The sequence below is a fragment of the Henckelia pumila genome, chromosome 3, assembly GCF_033568475.1.
Source record: "Henckelia pumila isolate YLH828 chromosome 3, ASM3356847v2, whole genome shotgun sequence".
Classification (NCBI taxonomy): Eukaryota; Viridiplantae; Streptophyta; class Magnoliopsida; order Lamiales; family Gesneriaceae; genus Henckelia; species Henckelia pumila.
In genome coordinates this window covers 87,925,585-87,946,298 of record NC_133122.1, presented here as the reverse complement: position 1 = coordinate 87,946,298, position 20,714 = coordinate 87,925,585, and the positions used below count along the sequence as shown (strand labels likewise).

The 20,714-nt window shown below is 36.1% G+C and overlaps 1 protein-coding gene across 2 annotated transcripts; it reads left to right on the top strand.

The window, feature by feature from the left end:
- Positions 1-5,691: 5,691 nt before the first annotated feature.
- LOC140891883 (probable E3 ubiquitin-protein ligase BAH1-like) lies at positions 5,692-9,474 on the top strand. Of its 2 annotated transcripts, none has more exons than XM_073300554.1 (6): positions 5,692-5,994; positions 7,351-7,537; positions 7,853-7,928; positions 8,005-8,142; positions 8,834-8,892; positions 8,978-9,474. In XM_073300554.1, exons 1-6 carry the CDS (start codon positions 5,832-5,834, stop codon positions 9,081-9,083), a joined length of 729 nt encoding a protein of 242 aa, XP_073156655.1. In that variant the 5' UTR covers positions 5,692-5,831; the 3' UTR covers positions 9,084-9,474. The 2 variants fall into 2 exon arrangements, with proteins under 2 accessions (XP_073156655.1, XP_073156654.1); XM_073300553.1 differs by having other exon boundaries at positions 5,699-5,994; positions 7,351-7,592; positions 7,686-7,928; positions 8,978-9,468.
- Positions 9,475-20,714: the final 11,240 nt, after the last annotated feature.

Below are 20,714 nucleotides of genomic sequence, written 5' to 3'. Positions count from 1 at the left end.
ACTGACCATTGCATTTTAAGGCGGGAGAACATGTTTTCTTGCGAGTATCGCATTTCCAGAAGGTGATGAGATTCGATATGAAGGACAAGTTAGCGCCTAGATTCATTGGTCCATTTGAGATACTAGAAAAGTTTGGAGATGTGCCTTGCCATTTGGCATTACCATCGTATCTCTCTAGCATTCACAATGTGTTCCATGTATTGTTACTCCGCAGTATATTGTAGATGAGTCGCACATTCTGCATCCAAAAAAGGTCCAGCTAGAGCCTGATTTGTCATACGTGGAGAGACCGCTTGGAATTCTAGACAGGAAAGACAAGGTACTTTGGAATGAACGCATTCATTTAATTATGGTTCAGTGGCAGCGCCGAGGCACCGAGAAAGCGACTTGGGAGTTAGAAAGTCGTATGCGTTCCGAGCATCCGGAGTTGTTTTGATTGTATTTTTTTTCTTGAGCAGTAGTAGCATTTGAAACTGCAGTGTTTTAATAAGGTTGCTTCAGTGATTATTGTTCTGATTACCCTAGCTTGGATTTCAAGGACAAAATCTCTTAAACTAGTGAGAATGTAGTAGCTCGACTCATAATTAAGCTAATATACTGCCTAAACATGATTAAGGGGTTCTCAAGTGAGTTTGAGGAGTTGAAAAATAGGATTTGGAACGATAAAAAATGGTTTCGAGGGTTTCTAGTGTTGAGACAGTTCGAAAGTTCCGAAGAGCAGTTCGGAAGCCAGTGTTGGTAAACGGAAGTACCGAGCAGTTTGGAAGCCCCAAACTACATATCGGAAGCTCAGATCTTGGGTAAAACAGACAGGGTATGAGTTTTGATTGGGTGATTAGACTTGAGAGAGTTTGGAAGCTCTGAACTAGATTGTGGTAAATCCAAACTGTGTCGACAAACAATGTTTTGTCTAATCAAAGACACGCGTTCGGTAAAAGGAGCTTTGAAGGACGATCGGAGGTTTCGAAGTGCGTTCGAAAGCTTCGAACAAGAGATCGGACGTTTCGATCGAGGTCTATATATAGGGACCGAGAGCTTCACTTCTCTTACAACATTTCTCAAAATTCTCTCTCGTTCTAGCTAGTTTTTAGGGGTTTCCGAGCATCGTATTCAAGGGCTAGATGGTGCTGAAGCGCTACCGGGATCATAGCAGTGTTTTGCCTTGAGTTTAGGGCAATCGTCATAAAAAAGCTGACTACGAACGCAGGTATATCACTAGACTATGATTAGATTCGGCGAATAGCTATTAGTCTAGTTAAGGATTTTAGTACACGTTTAGTGATACAGTGATTGTCTGCTTATAGGCTTAGACTAAAGAACCAGTATCGTTAGGTTGCTTATTCTGAGGTACGGACGTACTATCCGAGATACCAGTATACATGTTCTATATTTGCATGGTCTATATGAGATGACATATGTGTATTTATTATGTCACGATTATTATGCTGCATGTATTATCACGTTGAGCTTACACCTTGATATTAATAGTAAAGGGGTTTCTCAGCCCCGAAGTTTTGTGTATGGATTCCATGGATTTGGGTTCGGATATTCTACTTATTTCTTAGGGTATGGAAGTATCTCCTGATGAGACGACCCAGTGTAGGGATGACAATGGGTCGGGTCTAAACCCGACCCTGCATTGAACCCGACCCGGCGGGACGGGTTTAGACCCGACCAAGCGGGTCCACATGTGGGTCTGAGGCGGGTCCCGGGTTTGGCCGGACCCGCCCCGAACCCGCCCCGCCAAAAATATATATTAAATATATTTTAATATAAATATAAAATATACATGTATATATATAATTATATTATTTATATTACATAATCAATATTTTATACCTAATTTGAGTTTATAATATTTTTGGATTTAAATAATTTTAATATATTATGATATTTTTAATATGAAAATATATTATTATGATTTTTCTTTTGTTATTAATTATTAATTAAATAAAAAATGATATATTTTAATTTTTAGGAATATGTTTTTTTCCTAAATATTATTAATATAAATTTAAAAAATAATTTTAATGATTATTTGTTAATTTTTTAATTTATTTAATTTTTTTATTTAATAAAATTTAAATTATATTTAATTTGACGGGTCCAACGGGTCTAACCCGGATTGGACCCGCCGGGTCCACGGGGCGGGTCTCGGGTTTGCCCGAACCCGCCCCGTTGCCATCCCTAACCCAGTGTGCTACATACCATGGCGCCATTTGTTGAGCAAGTGTTTCTGCCGTGATAGATCTGGTACCGTTCATTTGCATTTAGCATTTATAGCATGTGTATACTCATACTTTAGTATTGAGCATTGTTAGCTGATGTACTCGGTTTTGGACAGCCAATTCTACGGGGTAGAACTTAGGTTGGACGGACCGGAAGGTAGCGGTCGTTGAGCTGCAGCAGGGTGGATTGTACTGCATTATGTTTCCATTTGTGGAATTTAGTATTTCATTCGATTGGGTTGCATAAAATTTATAAATATTTGCCTTAGGGTCGGTTGTATCCTTGCCGGCAGTTTTAGTTGAACTATTTAAGTTTTCGCTGGTTTATTTATTATTTGTCTTGTAAGTTATTTTGCATGCTTAAGCGTTGCTTAGATAGTGATTTCTTGACGGGTCACTACACAAGTGAACTATTAACTAAAGACATAAATTCTATAATATCATATGAATGTTAGTTAAATAATACGAGTGTCCAAGTATGTTTTGAATGTCAAAAAAAATTTAAAACTTTCTCTGCGTCTTGGGCACAAGGAAGCGGTATCCCAACAATTTTGAATACGACATAAAAAAATACATTGTTGGTGTTTATATTGTTCGGAAGACATATAACTCCATTAAATCCATCATAAGAATTATTGTGCTGTTTATCGGATTTAATATTCATACTTTGATAGGAATATTGAGTTTGATATTAGATACGAAATTCTACTATCACTTGATAAAGAGAGTAGAAAATGATTGGATTCTTCGCTAATAAATTAGAACATTTTAAAATTAAGAAATGAATAGGAATTAATCTTGATGGATAGTCAAGTGAAGTTGAACCTCTAGAACTTATTTCACATTGATTTTACGTCTTGCTAACTCATCGTTGGTTAAATTTATTCGCTGAAATTGTTAGTTAATTGAATTCATATCATCATCGGAGCTCTAAATAGGATTGATATTTTATTAGCTACAAATGTTTAATATAATATCATTTTATTCATTCTCTGAGAGATCGTTGAACTTAATTCCTATATTAAAACTTGACACTGTACGCTTGTGAACGAAATCACGTAACACGGACACTGGAAGATGTCGTGATGATGGAGACTGACGCTGCAGTGATATTGAAGAGTATTTGGAGTTATCATACGGAGTTGACCCCATATGGTACTGCACACTCATTAACGCCTAGACTGAGCAAGACTTGATAGAATACTTGTCACGCCCTGCTCTCGAAGCCGATGACATTGGCGTTGCTTTCAAATAAAATTCGAAAACAACAAGCCTCTTTGTTCAAAATTTAACTAAAATAAGTCTATTTTATAAATAAACTCAATAATAAATTGTCTTTACAAATCCAAAATTCCCAAAAACGAAATAAAATTGTGGAAGCGTATTATAACTTAAAAATCAGAATGAAAAAACCAATAATTAAACTTCAACTTAAAAGTGGATCTCGAGAGTTTTCTTCTTGACCATCCCAAAACATATGCTGTTCTATTTCCTCTACTCGTTCTTCGCTATCATCAGTGAGAAAAATTAAGGAGTGAGTGATATGGTCGTCACTTAGCAAGTGTGAGCTGATCGAACATACGAATATTGAAAAATACACACACACATATATATATTATCGACAGAATTTAAACTTGGCTTTAAAACATAACATAATTTATAAACATATTCATAATATAGCATATCTTATGATGACATAACATAACTTATCACAACGTAACTTGACTTGCCATAATATAACTTGACTTATCATACGTAACATGACTTTTCATGACACTGATATTCATCTCCTTATTCTTGGCTAACAGATCAGTCCTCTATATGTAATCCTTCTAAAAAGGTAAGGTCATAGAACATTTATTATTACCCACCGCATCAGGGCCTTAATTATCATGGTTCAAAAATTTTCTTTCCATTATTAATTCAAATCATAACAGTGACGTAAAATCATTTGTAACAAAACATAATTCATGTCGTATCAAGAGTCGAAAGCACTTAAGAAAATTTCAAAATATTATGAACAATCAAATTTTAAGATATATATTACTTTAAAACATAAAGTCCACTTACAGAAAATTCAGACAACTTTCAGAAAGGTTACAGACATATCGAATAGTTGTATCGAAATGAAATTTTCTTAGGATATTCATAAGGACGTTATCTAAGAGGATGTTTGGCTAAACTTTTTAAAAAGAATTTATAAGGTCCTAAAGCTTAAAAGCTGTTTTTAGAGCTTATAAGCTGTTTGGAATTATATTAAAAATAAGCTGTTAAAGTGTTTGGGTAAACTTATTTTAAACAACTTAAAGATATTGATATGTTTGGTGTATAACATCTTTTTATTGTCAAAATTATCAAAAAGGGTATAATCGTATGAAAATAATGTTTCGACTTATACATATATGAAAATAAGTTTAGAATAAATCTATATTAAAAAAATAAAACTATTTTAATATTTTAATTTAGAAAAATTTATGTGATTTGGAAATTTTTTTAAAATAATATTTAATATTTAATGGGTGGAGAATATTATGGAGATTTATGAAAATATTCAAGGATATTTTAGAGAGATATAATCTTAAAATAAGATATTTTTTCAAAAAAGTAAGGTCACCCTTATTTTTTTAAAAAACTGTCAAGTTATCAAACAACTTATTTTGACAGCTTATAAGCTGTTTGAAAATATTTTTACCAAACAAAATTTAAGAGCTTATAAGTTCCAAAATAGCTTATAAGTTATTTTTGAAAGCTTATAAACTCAGCCTAACAACCTCTAAATTGTGAATGGTGGAGATCTGGTTTGAAGGTCGTTTAAATTCTTTTCTGGACGACGAATAGAAGTTGCTTTCTTCTCGAGTAGGATATGTGCAGAATTCTTAAAAAAGGTCGTGAATCGGGCTGAAATTTGGACTGCATATTGATAATATCTTATGCCATAACGTTTCGCCTCTTCTCTAACCGTATCTAGCGTTTCGCCACTTCTGTAACCCTATCTTACTTGAAAATTTAGAGAGAATTCTCGTGGTGTATTTTTCTAATTAGGAAGTCAATATTTATAGGCACCAATAGTAATTAGGTTCAACTAAGACACCTAACTTTCAAAGTTTGAATATAATTTTATCGCCAATATTTGATTCCTTCTTGGTTGCAGATAACTTAGTAGTCTAATCTGATTATATTGCATATATTTTATCTGTATACGAAAACTTTACAATTTCAATATTTTTTATATTAATTTATCTCGATACAATCTCAAGATAATCAATATTATCAAGAAAAATGAAGATTTTATCATCGTATAGTCTATTAAAATCCGACGTTTCACAATACCAGGCCAGTTCCCAGTCATTTTGGGCCTAAAAAGGTGGAAAAAAAAACCCTTATTTTGGGTCTAAAAAAAAAGAAATGATTTTGAATCAAAAGATGTAAGTGAGGCTTATCACCAAGGATGAAAGAAACACGTGTACGAGGAAAGCAGATTACATGCAAAGCAGAACTCCCATTCATTCATTCGATAGGTTTCATTGAGTTTTAAACTCTTCCTCATTATATCTTCCACCTTCTCCCGTTTCACACGCAGGAGAAGGGGATCAAATAATTGGGATGAAATTCGGGGAGGCATTTACGGAGTATCTGGAGGCACATCAGGAGAGGGTATTGGAAGATTGCTGCCACGTCGAGTATAAAAGGCTCAAGAATGTGCTCAAAAGTTGCAGCAGATGCTCCGATGCGCTGTCTCCGCCTTGCCAATGCGAATCTTGCCCAGGTCACTCATCTCTTTTTCTTCTTCCCTAGGTTTTTAATATCCAACAATTTCTCTGCATCAAATTCAAACTCAAAATCAAAATCGCTGAATTGCTGCTTACATTTGAGAATGCAGAGTGGATGGTTAGTTTTTCATTCAATAATTTTGATCCTTGCTTAAAAAAGGGACATGTAATTACGATTTCGGGGAAAACCCTGAGGAATTCTTGTAATTTCATCTTGTTGCTTTACGAATTCGACACCCGCGTAGTATTGCTTCTATCCGATGATGAGGTGTCGCATGAGTCAATTATATGCCTATGTCATTACCTACTTCTCCTTATCACTCTTCTTTTTTTTTTTCCATGGAATAAATCTACAGCCTTTCTGTTCTTATATTTGTAGTGTGAAGACATCTCATTATTTCCTTTTTGTTTTTTTCTACCTCAAGTGAGTGGTTGGTTCGGCTAGTACCCGTAATCATCATTTGATGTTGCTGAAATGCATCATGAACGACAATTCTCTCTATGCGTACCTGGAGTGTAAATATCAGTGGGTAACAAGTTTTAGTCCTGGAGCAGAGCATAGATTCACCCCATGTTATATGTTTTGGAAAAAGAAACAGATTAGTGAACTTTTAGTGACGTTCAAAGAAGTTTTAATCTTGGAGCAGAGCATAGATTCACCTCATAAATGTGGTGATTTTGGCAACCCCAATTTCCTTCTTCGTCATCTTCTTTTAAAAGAGGAGATTTCATCTTCATTCCTTAACACTTCTGTGGAGGAGAAACAGAGGTTTTTTATGTGCTTTCTTGATACCCTTTTTCATAATGATTAGTGATGTTTAAAGAACAAATTTTTTTTATGCATGAAGTCAATTTTCTTGATCTTTTCTTTGCTTACAACACTTTTTGTGTCCTTTCTACAGTTTCCTAAGCTGAAACTCCGAGCACCATCATCGCAAGTTCATCCACAGATTGCCCCATGGATCTTGGTTATGTGCTGAGAATTCCATGGAATGTTTCTGAATGTAGAAATTAACAAAACCTAAATCCAAATACCATCCCTTGGTCAATGCTTCACTTTTGATACTTTGGATCGAGTTCACATTTGAATAAATGGGAATCAACAAACATGATTTTACTTGTATTTTTTCTCAAGTAGGCCTTGTTTGAGATTCGTATGGCAGTCCACGCATCATGTTATTGTTTCTTAACTTTGAGATTTGAAAATTGAAAACCTGCATGTGTTTATCATGTACAGTTGGTGTGGCTATTATGCTTTGTAACATAGTTTTTTTTTCCCGCATCTCGTTGCGTGTGACCAGAAGTTCGTCTCTGAATTGGCAATTCGTAACAGTCTTTTTTGCATCTCTTAGTGTGCGACCAGAAGTTCTTCTCTGAATTGGCGAAGGAGGCTTCGGAAATAGCTGGATGTTTTAGTTCAAGAGTGAGGCACCTTCTCAGTCTTCACGAGCATAAAATTCAAAGGTTCATTACTTTTGTGCGCCAATGTTTTCAAAGTCCCCAGCAAGCAACGGAAGAAGAATGTCAAATGTTAATCGAGTATGTTATCATGAATGCTCTTGCTATAAGGAAAATCCTTAAGAAATATGATAAAGTAAGCCGTAACAAGTTCTGTCAATACTTTTTGCTGCATCCTATCTCCCCTGTCTCGACCGATTACATTTTATGTCCTAATGAATTTTCTTAGGTACACAGTTCGGCCAATGGAAGGAAATTTAAATCTAAAATGCTTTCCGAACACATAGAGATATTGCAATCACCGTGGTTGATAGAACTCGGGGCTTTCTACATGTATAGTAAATCTAACGGTGGAAGGTCTGATGAACCTAACCCATTCTCTTGTGATCTGACTAGTACAGAGCCCAAAATGACATTGATGCTTCCAGACATGGTCACATTAGAGTACAATCTTTTATGCCCCATTTGCTTGGTAAAATTTTCACCCTTTTCGGTTTTATGCCTTCACTGTGGTTGCGTAACCCGATTTCGAATGTCATCCTTTCCAGGAACTTGTTTTCAAACCATATGCCTTGGTTTGCGGACATCTTTTTTGCAAATCATGTGCTTGTTCTGCGGCTTCTGTAATGATCTTTGAAGGCCCAAAAGCAGCAAGTTCTGAATCGAAGTGCCCCGTCTGCAGGGAGGTTAGATATCATAATGCCGTACCAACATATAGAAATTTGGATATATTAATGATCTTACATTCGAAACATAATCCCTTGGAACTACGGACATGTTCGTGTTCATATTGTTACCAAGAACTTCTTTTTAACTATTTTATTTGAAATACGTGAACCTGGCGGAAGATCTGTCAATGCAAGTAGTAATGCAACTTGTTAAAGAAAAAGACTGCATCAGCACATTCAAGAAGAGCATTTTATATGGGATGGCATTCTTTCTGGGTATGAAATATCCTGTCTATATGAGCAAAGATTGGTCTCCTCGGCCAGTTTTGCAAATCATAACTCAACCGTATGCCGTATCAAAAGTTATAGCTGCTAATACCTGTACAACTATCCGAAACTCCAAATGCTTCGGTTAGAGCGATATACTATGTGATACCCATGTAAAGCAGTAGGGACAATTGTTGTTGTCCAACATACCGACAATTTCATAGTTTTAGTATAACTTCATATGCATTGATTGATGATAATTCTAGTATCAGAATCTTTCATTAGGCTGGAAGAAATATTTTCCTGTCCTAAGATGATCTTTACAGAATCATTGTTGTGCAATTATTTACCTTTCCCATTCATTTTCTTTATATTCGTAGTCTAAGTTATGTTTATCAAAACCTGTGGTCTGATTTTGGAAATCTTGGTCCTTGATATACAGGTGGGCGTATATGGTAACGCGGTACACATGATAGAATTATCTCTACTCTTGAAGAAGCAGTAAGTAGCGTAACTTCACTTCGCATCGCCCTCTTAATGTTTTCTTATTGTAAGCACACGTAATTAACATGTTTCGACTTTGTAGATGCAAAGAGTACTGGAAGGAAAGGGCGGCTGAGGAACGAGCTGAAATTTCGAGGCAGACGAAGATGTACTGGGATATGCAGTCCAAGTACATGATTGGATATTGACGTTTTCCTATGTGGATCGTGTAGAATACTATGCTACATTGCCCTGATATTTTCCGATGCTCCTAGAATATGTCAAGGATTATCGGTCAAGTTTTATCCAAGTCACGGGAGAAGAAACACTGCTTTATTAAAAGATGTAAAGGAGTGTGGGTCAAATGGTTTTGTGGCAATGGATCCTTGATGCATTTAGTGTCAAAAGATTGTTTAACGTAGATAATTTATGTTGATGCACATGGAGTGAAAACGAAGGAATAATTTGCGGTATCAATTTTTTTCAGAATCTCCTTCGAAATTAGATTCCTTTGGTGAATACCTGTGCCGAGTTAAATTATTTTATGTTCACATTTGTTTAAATTATTATTTTACTTAGTTTTTTTTAAAAACAAGTTATAAGTTGTATTAGCCAATTAAATATATTTCCCCATGCAAATTTTCATCTGGTTTCTGTTGGAAATTTTGGAGCTCAATGAATTGAAATTACGCATAGAGGGAAAAGACATAAAAAAAACAAAGCTTAATGAATTGAAATTATGCACAGAGAAGCTCGGAAAAAGAAGAAGAAAAAAAATGGGTGGTGCCTAGACGTCTGGGCTTAGGCAGGGTTGCGCCTAGGTGCTTGAAGCACTTTTTCACGAGAAGTTGACTTTTTTTTTTTAGTTTTTCTGATGTCATTTCATGTGAATGACTTCTTTTGACCGTTCTTGTCAGTTATTTGAATCAAGAGACTCACAACATGATGAAATGTTTTGTTCTTGCAGACAAACAACTTAAATATGAGAATCAAACATCATTCTTACACAGAGGTTCTCAGATTTTTCAAATCATATTTCTACATTCATCTTGTTTCTCCTCTTTCTGCAAAGAGAGTTTATAATTTTTTTGGTTTCCGAACTTGTGATTTATTGTGCTTTATTGTGCTATTATCACAAGTTAAAGTTGTTATATCTTAGGAGAAGATTGTCGTATTCCGTCAGCATCAAGAGCGGAACAAAATCTTCTTAAGAAAATCGTGTTCAACACGAGTCTTAACTTGTTGAATCCATTTCTATTTCTATGCCATATTCAAATTTTCCTAACTCCTCCTCCCACAAGCTTAAGAAGATTTAGTTTGAAATTTGAAAATGACATCATCATTAACAACTAACGCACTTGTGACCCATGGAGAAAAATCAGAAAAGTTTTGTAGTGACTCACGTTGCGATCACCTATTAATCAGAAACTTACGCATGCAATTTAAACACAATCAAGCACACTGCAGAAATTAAATCAGAATACTAAATCGACAGAATACAACCGGCAAATAAACCCAAATAATACAACCCGATAGAATAATATAATAGAATATATCCTAACAGCTAACCCTGTTGTCACACCTTGATCACTGACTACTACAAGTCTCTAGACGAACTTCCTGCAACTGTCTCGTCGAATGGGGTGTCCAGACAAAACAGAAAATAACTGGACGTGTGTGGGGGCCCGGGTTGCTAGTCTCGATTCTTACGAGATAATTAATGAATAGACATCATTAATTAAATTAAGAAAGGAGAAAACTCAAACAAGAATTTTTTTTTTAAAAAAAAGGGGTGCGCTCGAGCGGTCAAAAAACGCCGCTCGAGCGTTGCCTCAAGCCCAACCTTCGGGTTGGAAAAAATGGGGGTGCGCCCGAGCTGCAAAATTCTGCAGTTCGGGCGCTGCCCTGGGCAGAAAATGCCCTGTTTTGGAAGCTCAAACTATGTTCTGAAAACTCCTTTCTAAAACATGTTATTTCAAGTCTAAAACATACATTGACATACATATCAAGATCCTAACATGTTTCCAAGCATAAGTTACATCAAACTCAGTGCTTAAAACTCAACAAAACATTAAAAGAACCAACTATACAAGAGTTTAACTTGTATTCTTCAAAATCATACATAAGTCTCATGACTTCTAACATGCTTGACAAGTCTATGGTTCATAACTACTGCTAAAACCCAAGTCACCGCTTTCTAAGACTCTCTCTCGAGCTACCCTCGTCGTCTCTGGCTAGCTCCTACCCCATATGTTGTCATGCACACATACAAAACAAGACAACAACCGGATAATTTCGGTGAGAATATAATTCTTAGTATAATCGATATAAACATGCGTTAACGATAGCAATTCAATTCAAGCTATAACATAAATAGAACGCATATTTAATAAAGGCATTTGATCCACGTTCTCGAGATTTTGTATCCGATCTCGGTCTCAAGATTTTTTTGTTCATTTCCGATCTTGGAATCAAGATTCGTAAACGATCTTGATCTGGATATATCCGGCCTTGGGGATCGTAACCGACTCAACATCAAAGGTAAATAACATAATTAAAAGATCCATTTACCTGAGATGAATTCACAATTCAAGTTCTATGTCAAAACACATATAAAATCAAGTATGTGATTTTTAGCGGAATAACTCAAGAATCGTAGTTCTCGAGTTTCAAAGCCATTAACTCTCGATGTCATCTTATACCTTTTCTTTTTTTGGTTCTTGAGGTGCTTCAAATCTGAACAACACAATAAGAACACATATATCACAAATCTGCTCAAACCTCATCACAATTAATCCAATCAAACTAACTTCAAACCTTCTTCGCCGATTCAGATACAGAATTCCTTGAGTCGATATCTTCAATACAAGGCTAAAAATGAATGATATTCAAGCTAAAATTATCATCAACAACACACTTCATACACAGCTCAATCACAAGATATCAAAACGGCTTCAAATCATAACCGGCGGCGTAGTGACTGAAAATCGATAACCAAAACTATATTGAATTCAATCCAACAATCATATACAACTCATAACAGCAAGAATACATCAAAATCTTAGCATATCAGAGGTGCAAGGTTTCGAACTAAAGCTAGAAAAGCATAAGAATTCATACGGCATCCGTTCTTCGTTTCAACTTCGAATATACAAGACATAAAAACTCAAGAACACATATTCATGCTCATTCTGATTTTTCCCAACATCACCATGTCGAAACATTTTGGAAAACAGAGATACTTACATCAAATCAAAGCTCTCATCGCAATAATTCCAGAACTATGCTCGGAATTAAATTCGGTTGGCCGAATAAAAAAATATCTAAATTTGAAATATGAGAAATAGACTTGGGAGTTGCAAAGAATGAAGATCTCGACGTCATCTATTGAGAATGATTCAAATCCACACATACACGTTGGTTACATAATTCAAGTCAAGTGTCCCACAACATGCAGAAATTGCATTTTGGCCCCTAATTTCTTCATAATGTGAAATTCGGTCCTCGGCCCTTATTTTAATTCAATTTCAATCCTAAATAATTTAATAATATTAGAATTTAAATCTAAACTCTAAAAATTCTCAAATTAAATTTCCTCGGTTTAAATCAAATAATCTCGGGCCTTACATTTCTCCCCCTCTAAGATATGATTTCGTCCTCGAAACTGCATGCAATCTATATACACATAAGATAAGAAAATAACAGAAATACTGAATAAGAACTCACATCAGTGAAATAACTCAGGAAATCTCTGTTTCATATCCTCTTCAGTTTCCATGTCGATTCTTCAACTCCATGTCGATTCCACTGAACTTTGACTAACTGTATCGTCTTGTTTCTGAGTTTCTTTTCTTTGCAATTAAGTATCTGAATAGGATGTTCAAAATAACTCAGAGTCTCGTCATGTTCTGCTTCATTAGGTTGAAGAATATGAGATATATCAGGCTGATATTTTCGAAGCATAGATACATGAAAGACATCATGTATTCCAGATATAGATGGAGGCAATGAAAGTCGATAAGCAAGATCGCCTATCTTCTCCAAAATCTCATACAAACCGATAAACCTCGGAGACAACTTTCCTCTCTTTCCAAATCTGACTGTACCCCTGAACGAAGAATCTTCAAGAATACTCTATCTCCCTGCTCAAAACATAACGGTCTACGTCCGACGTTTGCATATCTAGCCTATCTATGCTGAGCTGTTTTCATTTTCTGCTGAATAAGCTTTACTTTCTCAATCATCTCTCGAATCATATCTGGCCCAAGTTCAGGTGCCTCTGAAACATCATCCCAATACAGAGGATATCTACACTTTATCCCATACAACGCTTCAAAAGGAGCCATCTCTATACTTGTCTGATAGCTGTTATTATAAGAGAATTCCACAAGCGGTAGAGCATCTTGCCAAGTAGTGTTAAAATCTAACACCACAGCTCTAAGCATATCCTCAAGTGTTTGAATAGTTCGTTCTGACTGTCCGTCAGTTTGAGGATGATATGAAGTACTCAAGTGCAAACGAGTACGTAGAGCTTGTTGCAGACTGTGCCAAAATTAAGATGTGAATCAAGGATCTTGATCAGATACAATAGACTTTGGCACTCCATGTAATCTGACCACTTCTCTGACGTATGTATCTGCCATCTGATCGTGTCGATATGTCATCTTGTATGGAATGAAGCTCGCTGATTTCGTCAATCTGTCAATAATCACCCAAATGGCATCGCAACCTTGGGATGAACGCGGTAACTTTGTAACGAAATCCATGGAAATGTGATCTCACTTCCATTCAGGAATAGATAAGCTATGAAATAAACCACCTGGTTTCTTCCTTTCGACCTTCACTTGTTGACAATTCAAACAACGAGATACAAAGTTGGTGACATAAGACTTCATTTGTTTCCACCAGTACTGATTTTTCAAATCGTTGTACATTTTTTTGCCACTAGGATGAACACAGAATCTACTGCAATGAGCTTCTTTCAATATCTGTTGTCTCAAATCTGAAACATCTGGAACCACAATTCTGTTATTCACATATAAAACATAATCAGCCCTAACCTAATATTCAGATTGATGCCCTGATCTGACCATCTCAATCGACTTCTGAATACTCTGATCATCTTTCTGTGCTTCTCTGATTTTGATCAACAACTCCGGTTCAGCACTGATAGCACAAACTCGAATAGACCTCATATCTGTCTCAAATATCAATCCAGAAACACAACATTCTTCTATCAAGTTAGATACACCTATAGTAGATAAATATAGAGCACATACCTTCCTACTTAGGGCATCTGCGGCAGCATTTGACTTTCCTGGATAATATTTGATTTTGCAATCAAAATCTTTATACAAATCAAGTCATCTTCTTTGCCTCATGTTCAATTCAGACTGCGAAAACAGATATTTCAAGCTTTTATGATCAGAATAAATCTCAAACATCTCACCGTAAAGATAATGTTGCCAAATCTTCAATGCAAATACAATGACGGCCAATTCAAGATCATGGATTGGATATCGAATCTCATGTGGCTTCAACTATCTCGAGGCATAAACAATAACATGTCCTCGCCGCATAAGAACACATCCTAGTCCCCTGTGAGAAGCATCACAATAAACTGTGAAATCACCAATACCTGAAGGAATCGTCAGAACTGGTGCAGTTGTTAACCTCTTCTTCAGCTCAAGAAAACTTTCTTCACATGCTTCAGTCCAGACATACGGTGCATTCTTCTGTGTCAGTTGTGTTATAGGCTTCGCAATGGTAGAAAAATCTCTGATAAATCTGCGATAGTAAACCTGCTAAGCCCGTGAAACTACATATTTCCGGAACTGAAGTAGGTCTAGGCCAACTAATCACTGCTTTGACTTTGTTCGAATCAACAGAAATCCCATCTTTCAAAATGATATGCCCAAGGAAACCAAATTTATTCAACCAAAATTCGCACTTTGACAGTTTTTCATACAGATTTTCTGCTCTCAAAGTCTGTAAAACAGTTCTAAGATGTTCTGCATGATCACACAGATTCTTGAAATATATCAGAATATCATCAATGAAGATAATAACAAAATCATCAAGATATCTATGGAATACTCGATTCATCAAACCCATAAACACTGCTGGTGCATTGGTAAGTACAAACGACATAACAATAAACTCAAAATGACCATACCTTGTTCTAAATGCAGTTTTGGGTATATCTTCATCTCTGACTCTCAGCTGATGGTATCCAGATCTCAGATCAATCTTGGAATAAATTGAAGAACCCTGCAACTGATCAAACAAATCATCGATTCTAGGAAAAGGATAACGATTCTTTATCATTGATTTGTTCAATTGCCGATAGTCAATGCAAAGTCACATAGATCCATCTTTATTGCGTACAAACAGAACTGGAGCGCCCCAAGGTGAAATGCTTAGTCTAATGCACCCCTTAGCCAAAAGATCTTCAAGTTGATCCTTCAATTCTTTCAATTCAACTGGTGCCATTCTATAAGGAGCTTTAGAAATAGGTTGTGTATCTGGCATCAGTTTAATACTGAAGTCTATCTCTCGCAATGGAGGTAATCTGAAATCTCATCAGGAAAGACATCAACAAATTCACTAACCACTAGCAAATCTGCCAATTTCGGGCTAGTTTTCAACACATCTATGGCATAGATAAGAAATCCTTCTGCTCATTTCTGCAATAAATGGGTCATAAATAGAACATATATCAAAGGGATTCGAGATCTCGAACCTTTACCGTAGAACTTCCACTCATCTGCCATCTCAGGTCTGAATCGAACAACTTTCAGAAAACAGTCAACTGTTGCACTGTACTTGGTTAGCATATCACTACCGATAATGCAGTCGAAATCTGACAAACCCAGTACAATACAGTCTATCTAAATCATATTACCTTCTTACTGTAGCATACAGTTCTTAACTGATTTCACAGATACGATACCTGTCCCCAAAGGTGAAGTGACAAATAATACAGCGGACAATGGCTCAACAGGAAAAGCATGTAATATAGCAAATTGTTCAGAGATAAATATATGAAATGCACTTGTATCTATCAAAACATAAGAAGGATAACCAAAAAGAGAACAGCTACCTGCTATAACGTCATCAGGTGCTACCTGTGCTTGCTTCTCTGTCAATTCAAACACTCGAGCCTGTTGTCTCGGCGGTTGGCTCACAGTCTGACTTCCTTCTGGTCTAGCCTGTGGTTGCAGCTGAAATGAGTGTATGGCAGAGGATTTCCTATCAGACTGAGGTGCTGGTTGAGATGAATTTCCACCTGGTGCTCTCTCAAGACCACGTTGCGGGAAAATTCTAGCAAAATGACCAGTCTGTTTGCATATGTGGCAACTACCAAAAACTCCTCTACACTTATTGCTGGCATGACAACCACCGCATTTGTCACAATATACCTCTGATGCACTAGCTTTCTGTCCAGGCCTAAACTGTCGTGACCCACTAGAACTGGACGAACCACTTCCTGACCTCTTAAATGGCTTTCCCTTGGCTTTGAAGAAATCTGTTGTGAAATTTCCTCGCAAGCGTACGAGTGTCAAGTTTTAATATAGTGATTAAATCAGATATCGATCCCACTGGGAGTAAAATGAAAATATTTAGTACTTGTAATTAGAATTGTCCAAAATTTATCTAGAAAATCAAACTTTGAGAATTTTGCAATAAAATAAATAATCAGATGATTTAAAAGCACACACACAACTTTCAGATTAAAAATCAATCAGAGAAAAATGGTCTAGAGGTATAGATTTCACCTGGTTTCAACAACAATCAATCCTAATTAATTAATCTTCATGAATTCCAATCGATTAATAGCCAAGAACACTTACGTTTATTATTTCCCTCTCCCGAGCAACAAATAATGTTTATCAACTACAATTAAATTCCAATATCCCTATTAAGAATTTATCGCAGTGATCTATCACAAAACAATGTTCTTTTTAAAAGCTCTGTTAAAATCATACACTCTCCCGAGCTGCATAAATAATTAGCAGTGTATTTTCTAATGTCCTATTCAAAATCCCCTCTCCCGAGCAATGATTTCAAATAAATATAACAAATCAATTATTGATCAGATAATTGAAAAGACAATCAATTCTAGTAAAAAACAATTAATCTAGAAGAAATCCAATTCAATAAAATCAAAAATTCATGAAAGTGTTTACACCAGGTTCCATCCGACCTCTAGACTATAAAAATTAGTTCATAATAAAATTCTGAAAACAATAAATAATAAATCCAAACATGTTCAGAATTAAATAAAAGATAAGAAACAAATCCGTCGTCGACACCGTGTCCGGACTATCGAACTCCGTCTTCGTTCTTCAGTTAAGCTCCAGAAAAATCCTCAAAGTTCACGATCTCAATCTCTGATATCCTAATGTGTGTGTGGCGGCTCTCCTCTTTTCTCCTCTGAAGAAAATTCTTTTTTATATTGCTCAGCAAAAGCCCACAAAATCAAGCCCAAGAATTAATTGCCCGAAATAATAAAACTTTCCAATCCAGCAACGGGGCGGGCGCTCAATAGACGGCGTGGGTGCGCATTCAACTCGAAATCTCAATTCTCAGATTTCAGAACTCTGCGCGTTAGCTCTTGAAGAAGCGCTAACAAGGAGCGCTAAAGAATTCTTTCTTGGCCCAATAACAAAAAGCCCATTAACCTCTCCTGACTCTGTACGTTGTTTCCTTTTCTTTTCTTCTTTCTTCTTTTCTTTTCCTTTCTCTTCTAAACTTCTTATTTTTCTCCTCAAAATTCCATAATTCACAAAATCTCGATAATTTCCTACAATCACAAAAACAACACAATACCCACATAAATCTGCTCGAAACAAATATTTAACAATTAAGATCATATATAAATTAAGTGTATAAAATACACTTATCAAATACCCCCAAACTTAGACTTTTGCTAGTCCCGAGCAAAACTATTAAATTCCAAAAACTCATTCTCTCAAAAAAAAACAACAAGAATAGTCAAGAAATATTATGGAACAATGGCCTCAGCAATGATTTCACAAAAATATCAAATCCAATCATATACAACCTACTAACACTTGAAAGTTTCAGCCAATCACAAAATAATAACCGCATAAACTCACAATCTCCGCAACTCACGTTTCAAAACACCTTCATCCGAATTCAATTCAAACATTCATAGATCATGAGGACTTTTCAAGGATAGCATAGGATCAAATATAGGATATTAATAAAAAACACTCACAAATAGGTAAATGCAAAGAATAATAGTGTGTGCGTGTTTCGATCAAAATTTATAATCATTAAAAGCATCAATCAACAGTCCATAGGCTAAATTCTTGCAACTCTTCTCCACTAGTATATTGGGCAACTGAGACTCGGTCAATAGGACTTATTCAGCTTATAATGTAAGGCCTGGCTCATGGCTACAAATGAAGGATAAGAATTCAAAATAAGGAGTAATTCATATTTTTATGCTCATTCTAACTTCAACTCCTTTTTCATTCATAATTTCACATTCTTTCTTCCTTCATTTCTCAACTTTTTCACAACTTTTTTTCCTTTTTCCCAACAATTTCAATTATTTTTTTTTTCTACTACCTCTTTGCATCTTTTCAATTCATCATCACACCATTCCATTTTTTTCACAAATAAAACTAGGAGCATATCACAATTTAGCATTCAAATTACTCCCTTAAAGGTAGGAATTAGTGTATAAGCTAATTAGGTAGTCAATGTAGGACCTTGAAATAATGACGAATGGGGGTTTATCACACGTTTACATGCATGTCATTCGATTTTCAATAAAGCTCAAATAAGGTACTAGGGATAAAATAGTAATAGGTAGCTTGAAAGGCTCAAACGAATTCAGAAAAATCGCCTAAATCATTCCTAATCTCAGTTTTGCCCGTATTTCACCTCGAAGAGTGTTCGAACTAGTTCTAGACAAGTCTCAATCCATAATTAAATCATACAAATCTCAATCAGTGCAGAAAAAATAATCATCAGCAGTTAACGATGATTTTCACAAAAAAATTCAGATTTTCTCGTACCTCAATGTACTAATATACAAGTGTAGCTCAAATGGGCAACTAAGGATAAATTCAATGAAAATTAGGCCCAAAAATTTCAAACAATGCCTCAATCATATCTATGTCTATATGTCTCAAAAATCAGATTCAAGTATTAATCACAGAGTATATAGGAAATTGTTCATCTAATTGGTTCCATATTTTCAAAAATATTTGTCAGATAGGTAGACAATCATGGATTTCAATTATAGCACAAAAATATTTTTCATTGGCCATGCATCTATATATTTCTCAACTTCTTTTAAATTCAACTCAACTCAACCAAAAACAACTAAACTCAACAAAAATTTTATCTATTAAATTCAAAACTCAACTTTCAACCAAACAACTAAATCAAACATTGATTCACCCCCCAAACTTAATGTAATCATTGTCCCTAATGATTAAAAACAATAAAAAGAACAAGAGACTCATACCTTCGACACCGAGCATCAGGACTCGGCGTAATCATCATCATCTCCATGGAAAGAAGGTGCAGCAGCAGTAGTATCATCAGAAGACCACTGCGGAGGAGGTGGATAAGGCACAACAGTGGGCGGATAATTCTGGGCAAGAGCGGCAGTGAAGTCATGCATATATGTCATATGTGCTCGCATCATCTTCCACTGCTTCTTCATCTGAGAAAGCACGGCCGTAGAATCATCACGAGTAGAGTACTCAGTGGCCGGATGCGTCGGTAGTGACATAGGTCCTTCCAAATGGGAAGGTGCTGGCTCAAAGTGTGGTAGTGGCTCCGAGGGTTGCGGTGGTTCAGCTGCCTGTTCAGAAGTACTGGCTGCTTTCTTCTTCTTGTCCCGTCTCAATGCACCAGTAATTCTTATAGGACCTCGAATTGGAAGAATCTGCTCCGTATCATCCCACACAACACCAGCTAACCGGCAAAGTTGAGTAATAAAAGACGAGTGGGGTAAACTGATAGTCGAGGAACCCCTAACTGGAGCAATAATAGACTCCTGAATCACCCTCCCAGCATCAACAGATTTTCCAGTGACAATGCAGTACACAAGACCAGCTCTAACCTTAGTCACATCAGATGTATGCCCAGATGGCAAAATTCTGGCAGCCACAAACTCATGCCAATTATTCGCTTCTCGTCTAAGAAAGATGGATGGAAATGTAACAGCTTCATCCTTTGAATTCCTCTTCCATTCCGCCCCATCATGACACAAAGTCTGAATTACAATATTCTCTGGATATGACTCATTCTTAAATACCTCATACTCATCATCAGAAATGTCCAAATCCGGCATTTCATAGAGACGGTTAATTGTACTCTTATCAAAAGGCACCAATTTCCCTCGAACTCGAACTTTCAGATTCACGTCTTTGACCATCAAATTTGCATAAAACTCATGAATCAATGATATAACAGCATCTGGTGGACTCCTCACAAATGTCTCCCAACCTCTTCTCTTAGCTTCAATTAACGCCGGCGCACTATGCTCTCTCAAACTCATTCCTCTTTCTTTGTGCATCCCTCGCTCCATTACATCAAAACAATACTCATCTGCTGTGGCATTCCAAAATCTGTGTCTATCATATGAAGCAGCAGAGGATGAAGCAGCATAGGACGAAGAAATTGCTCCTTTCCCTTTGGTTTTCGGTGGCATTGTAACTCAATAATTCAACTCAAATCAAATCAAATGCCTCAAACAATGCACTAAACTCCCCACAATTCCAGCAACCAACGTTCAAATATAACCCAAGCAATTCAACAAACACTTGGTAGGCACGAATAAAATAATATAG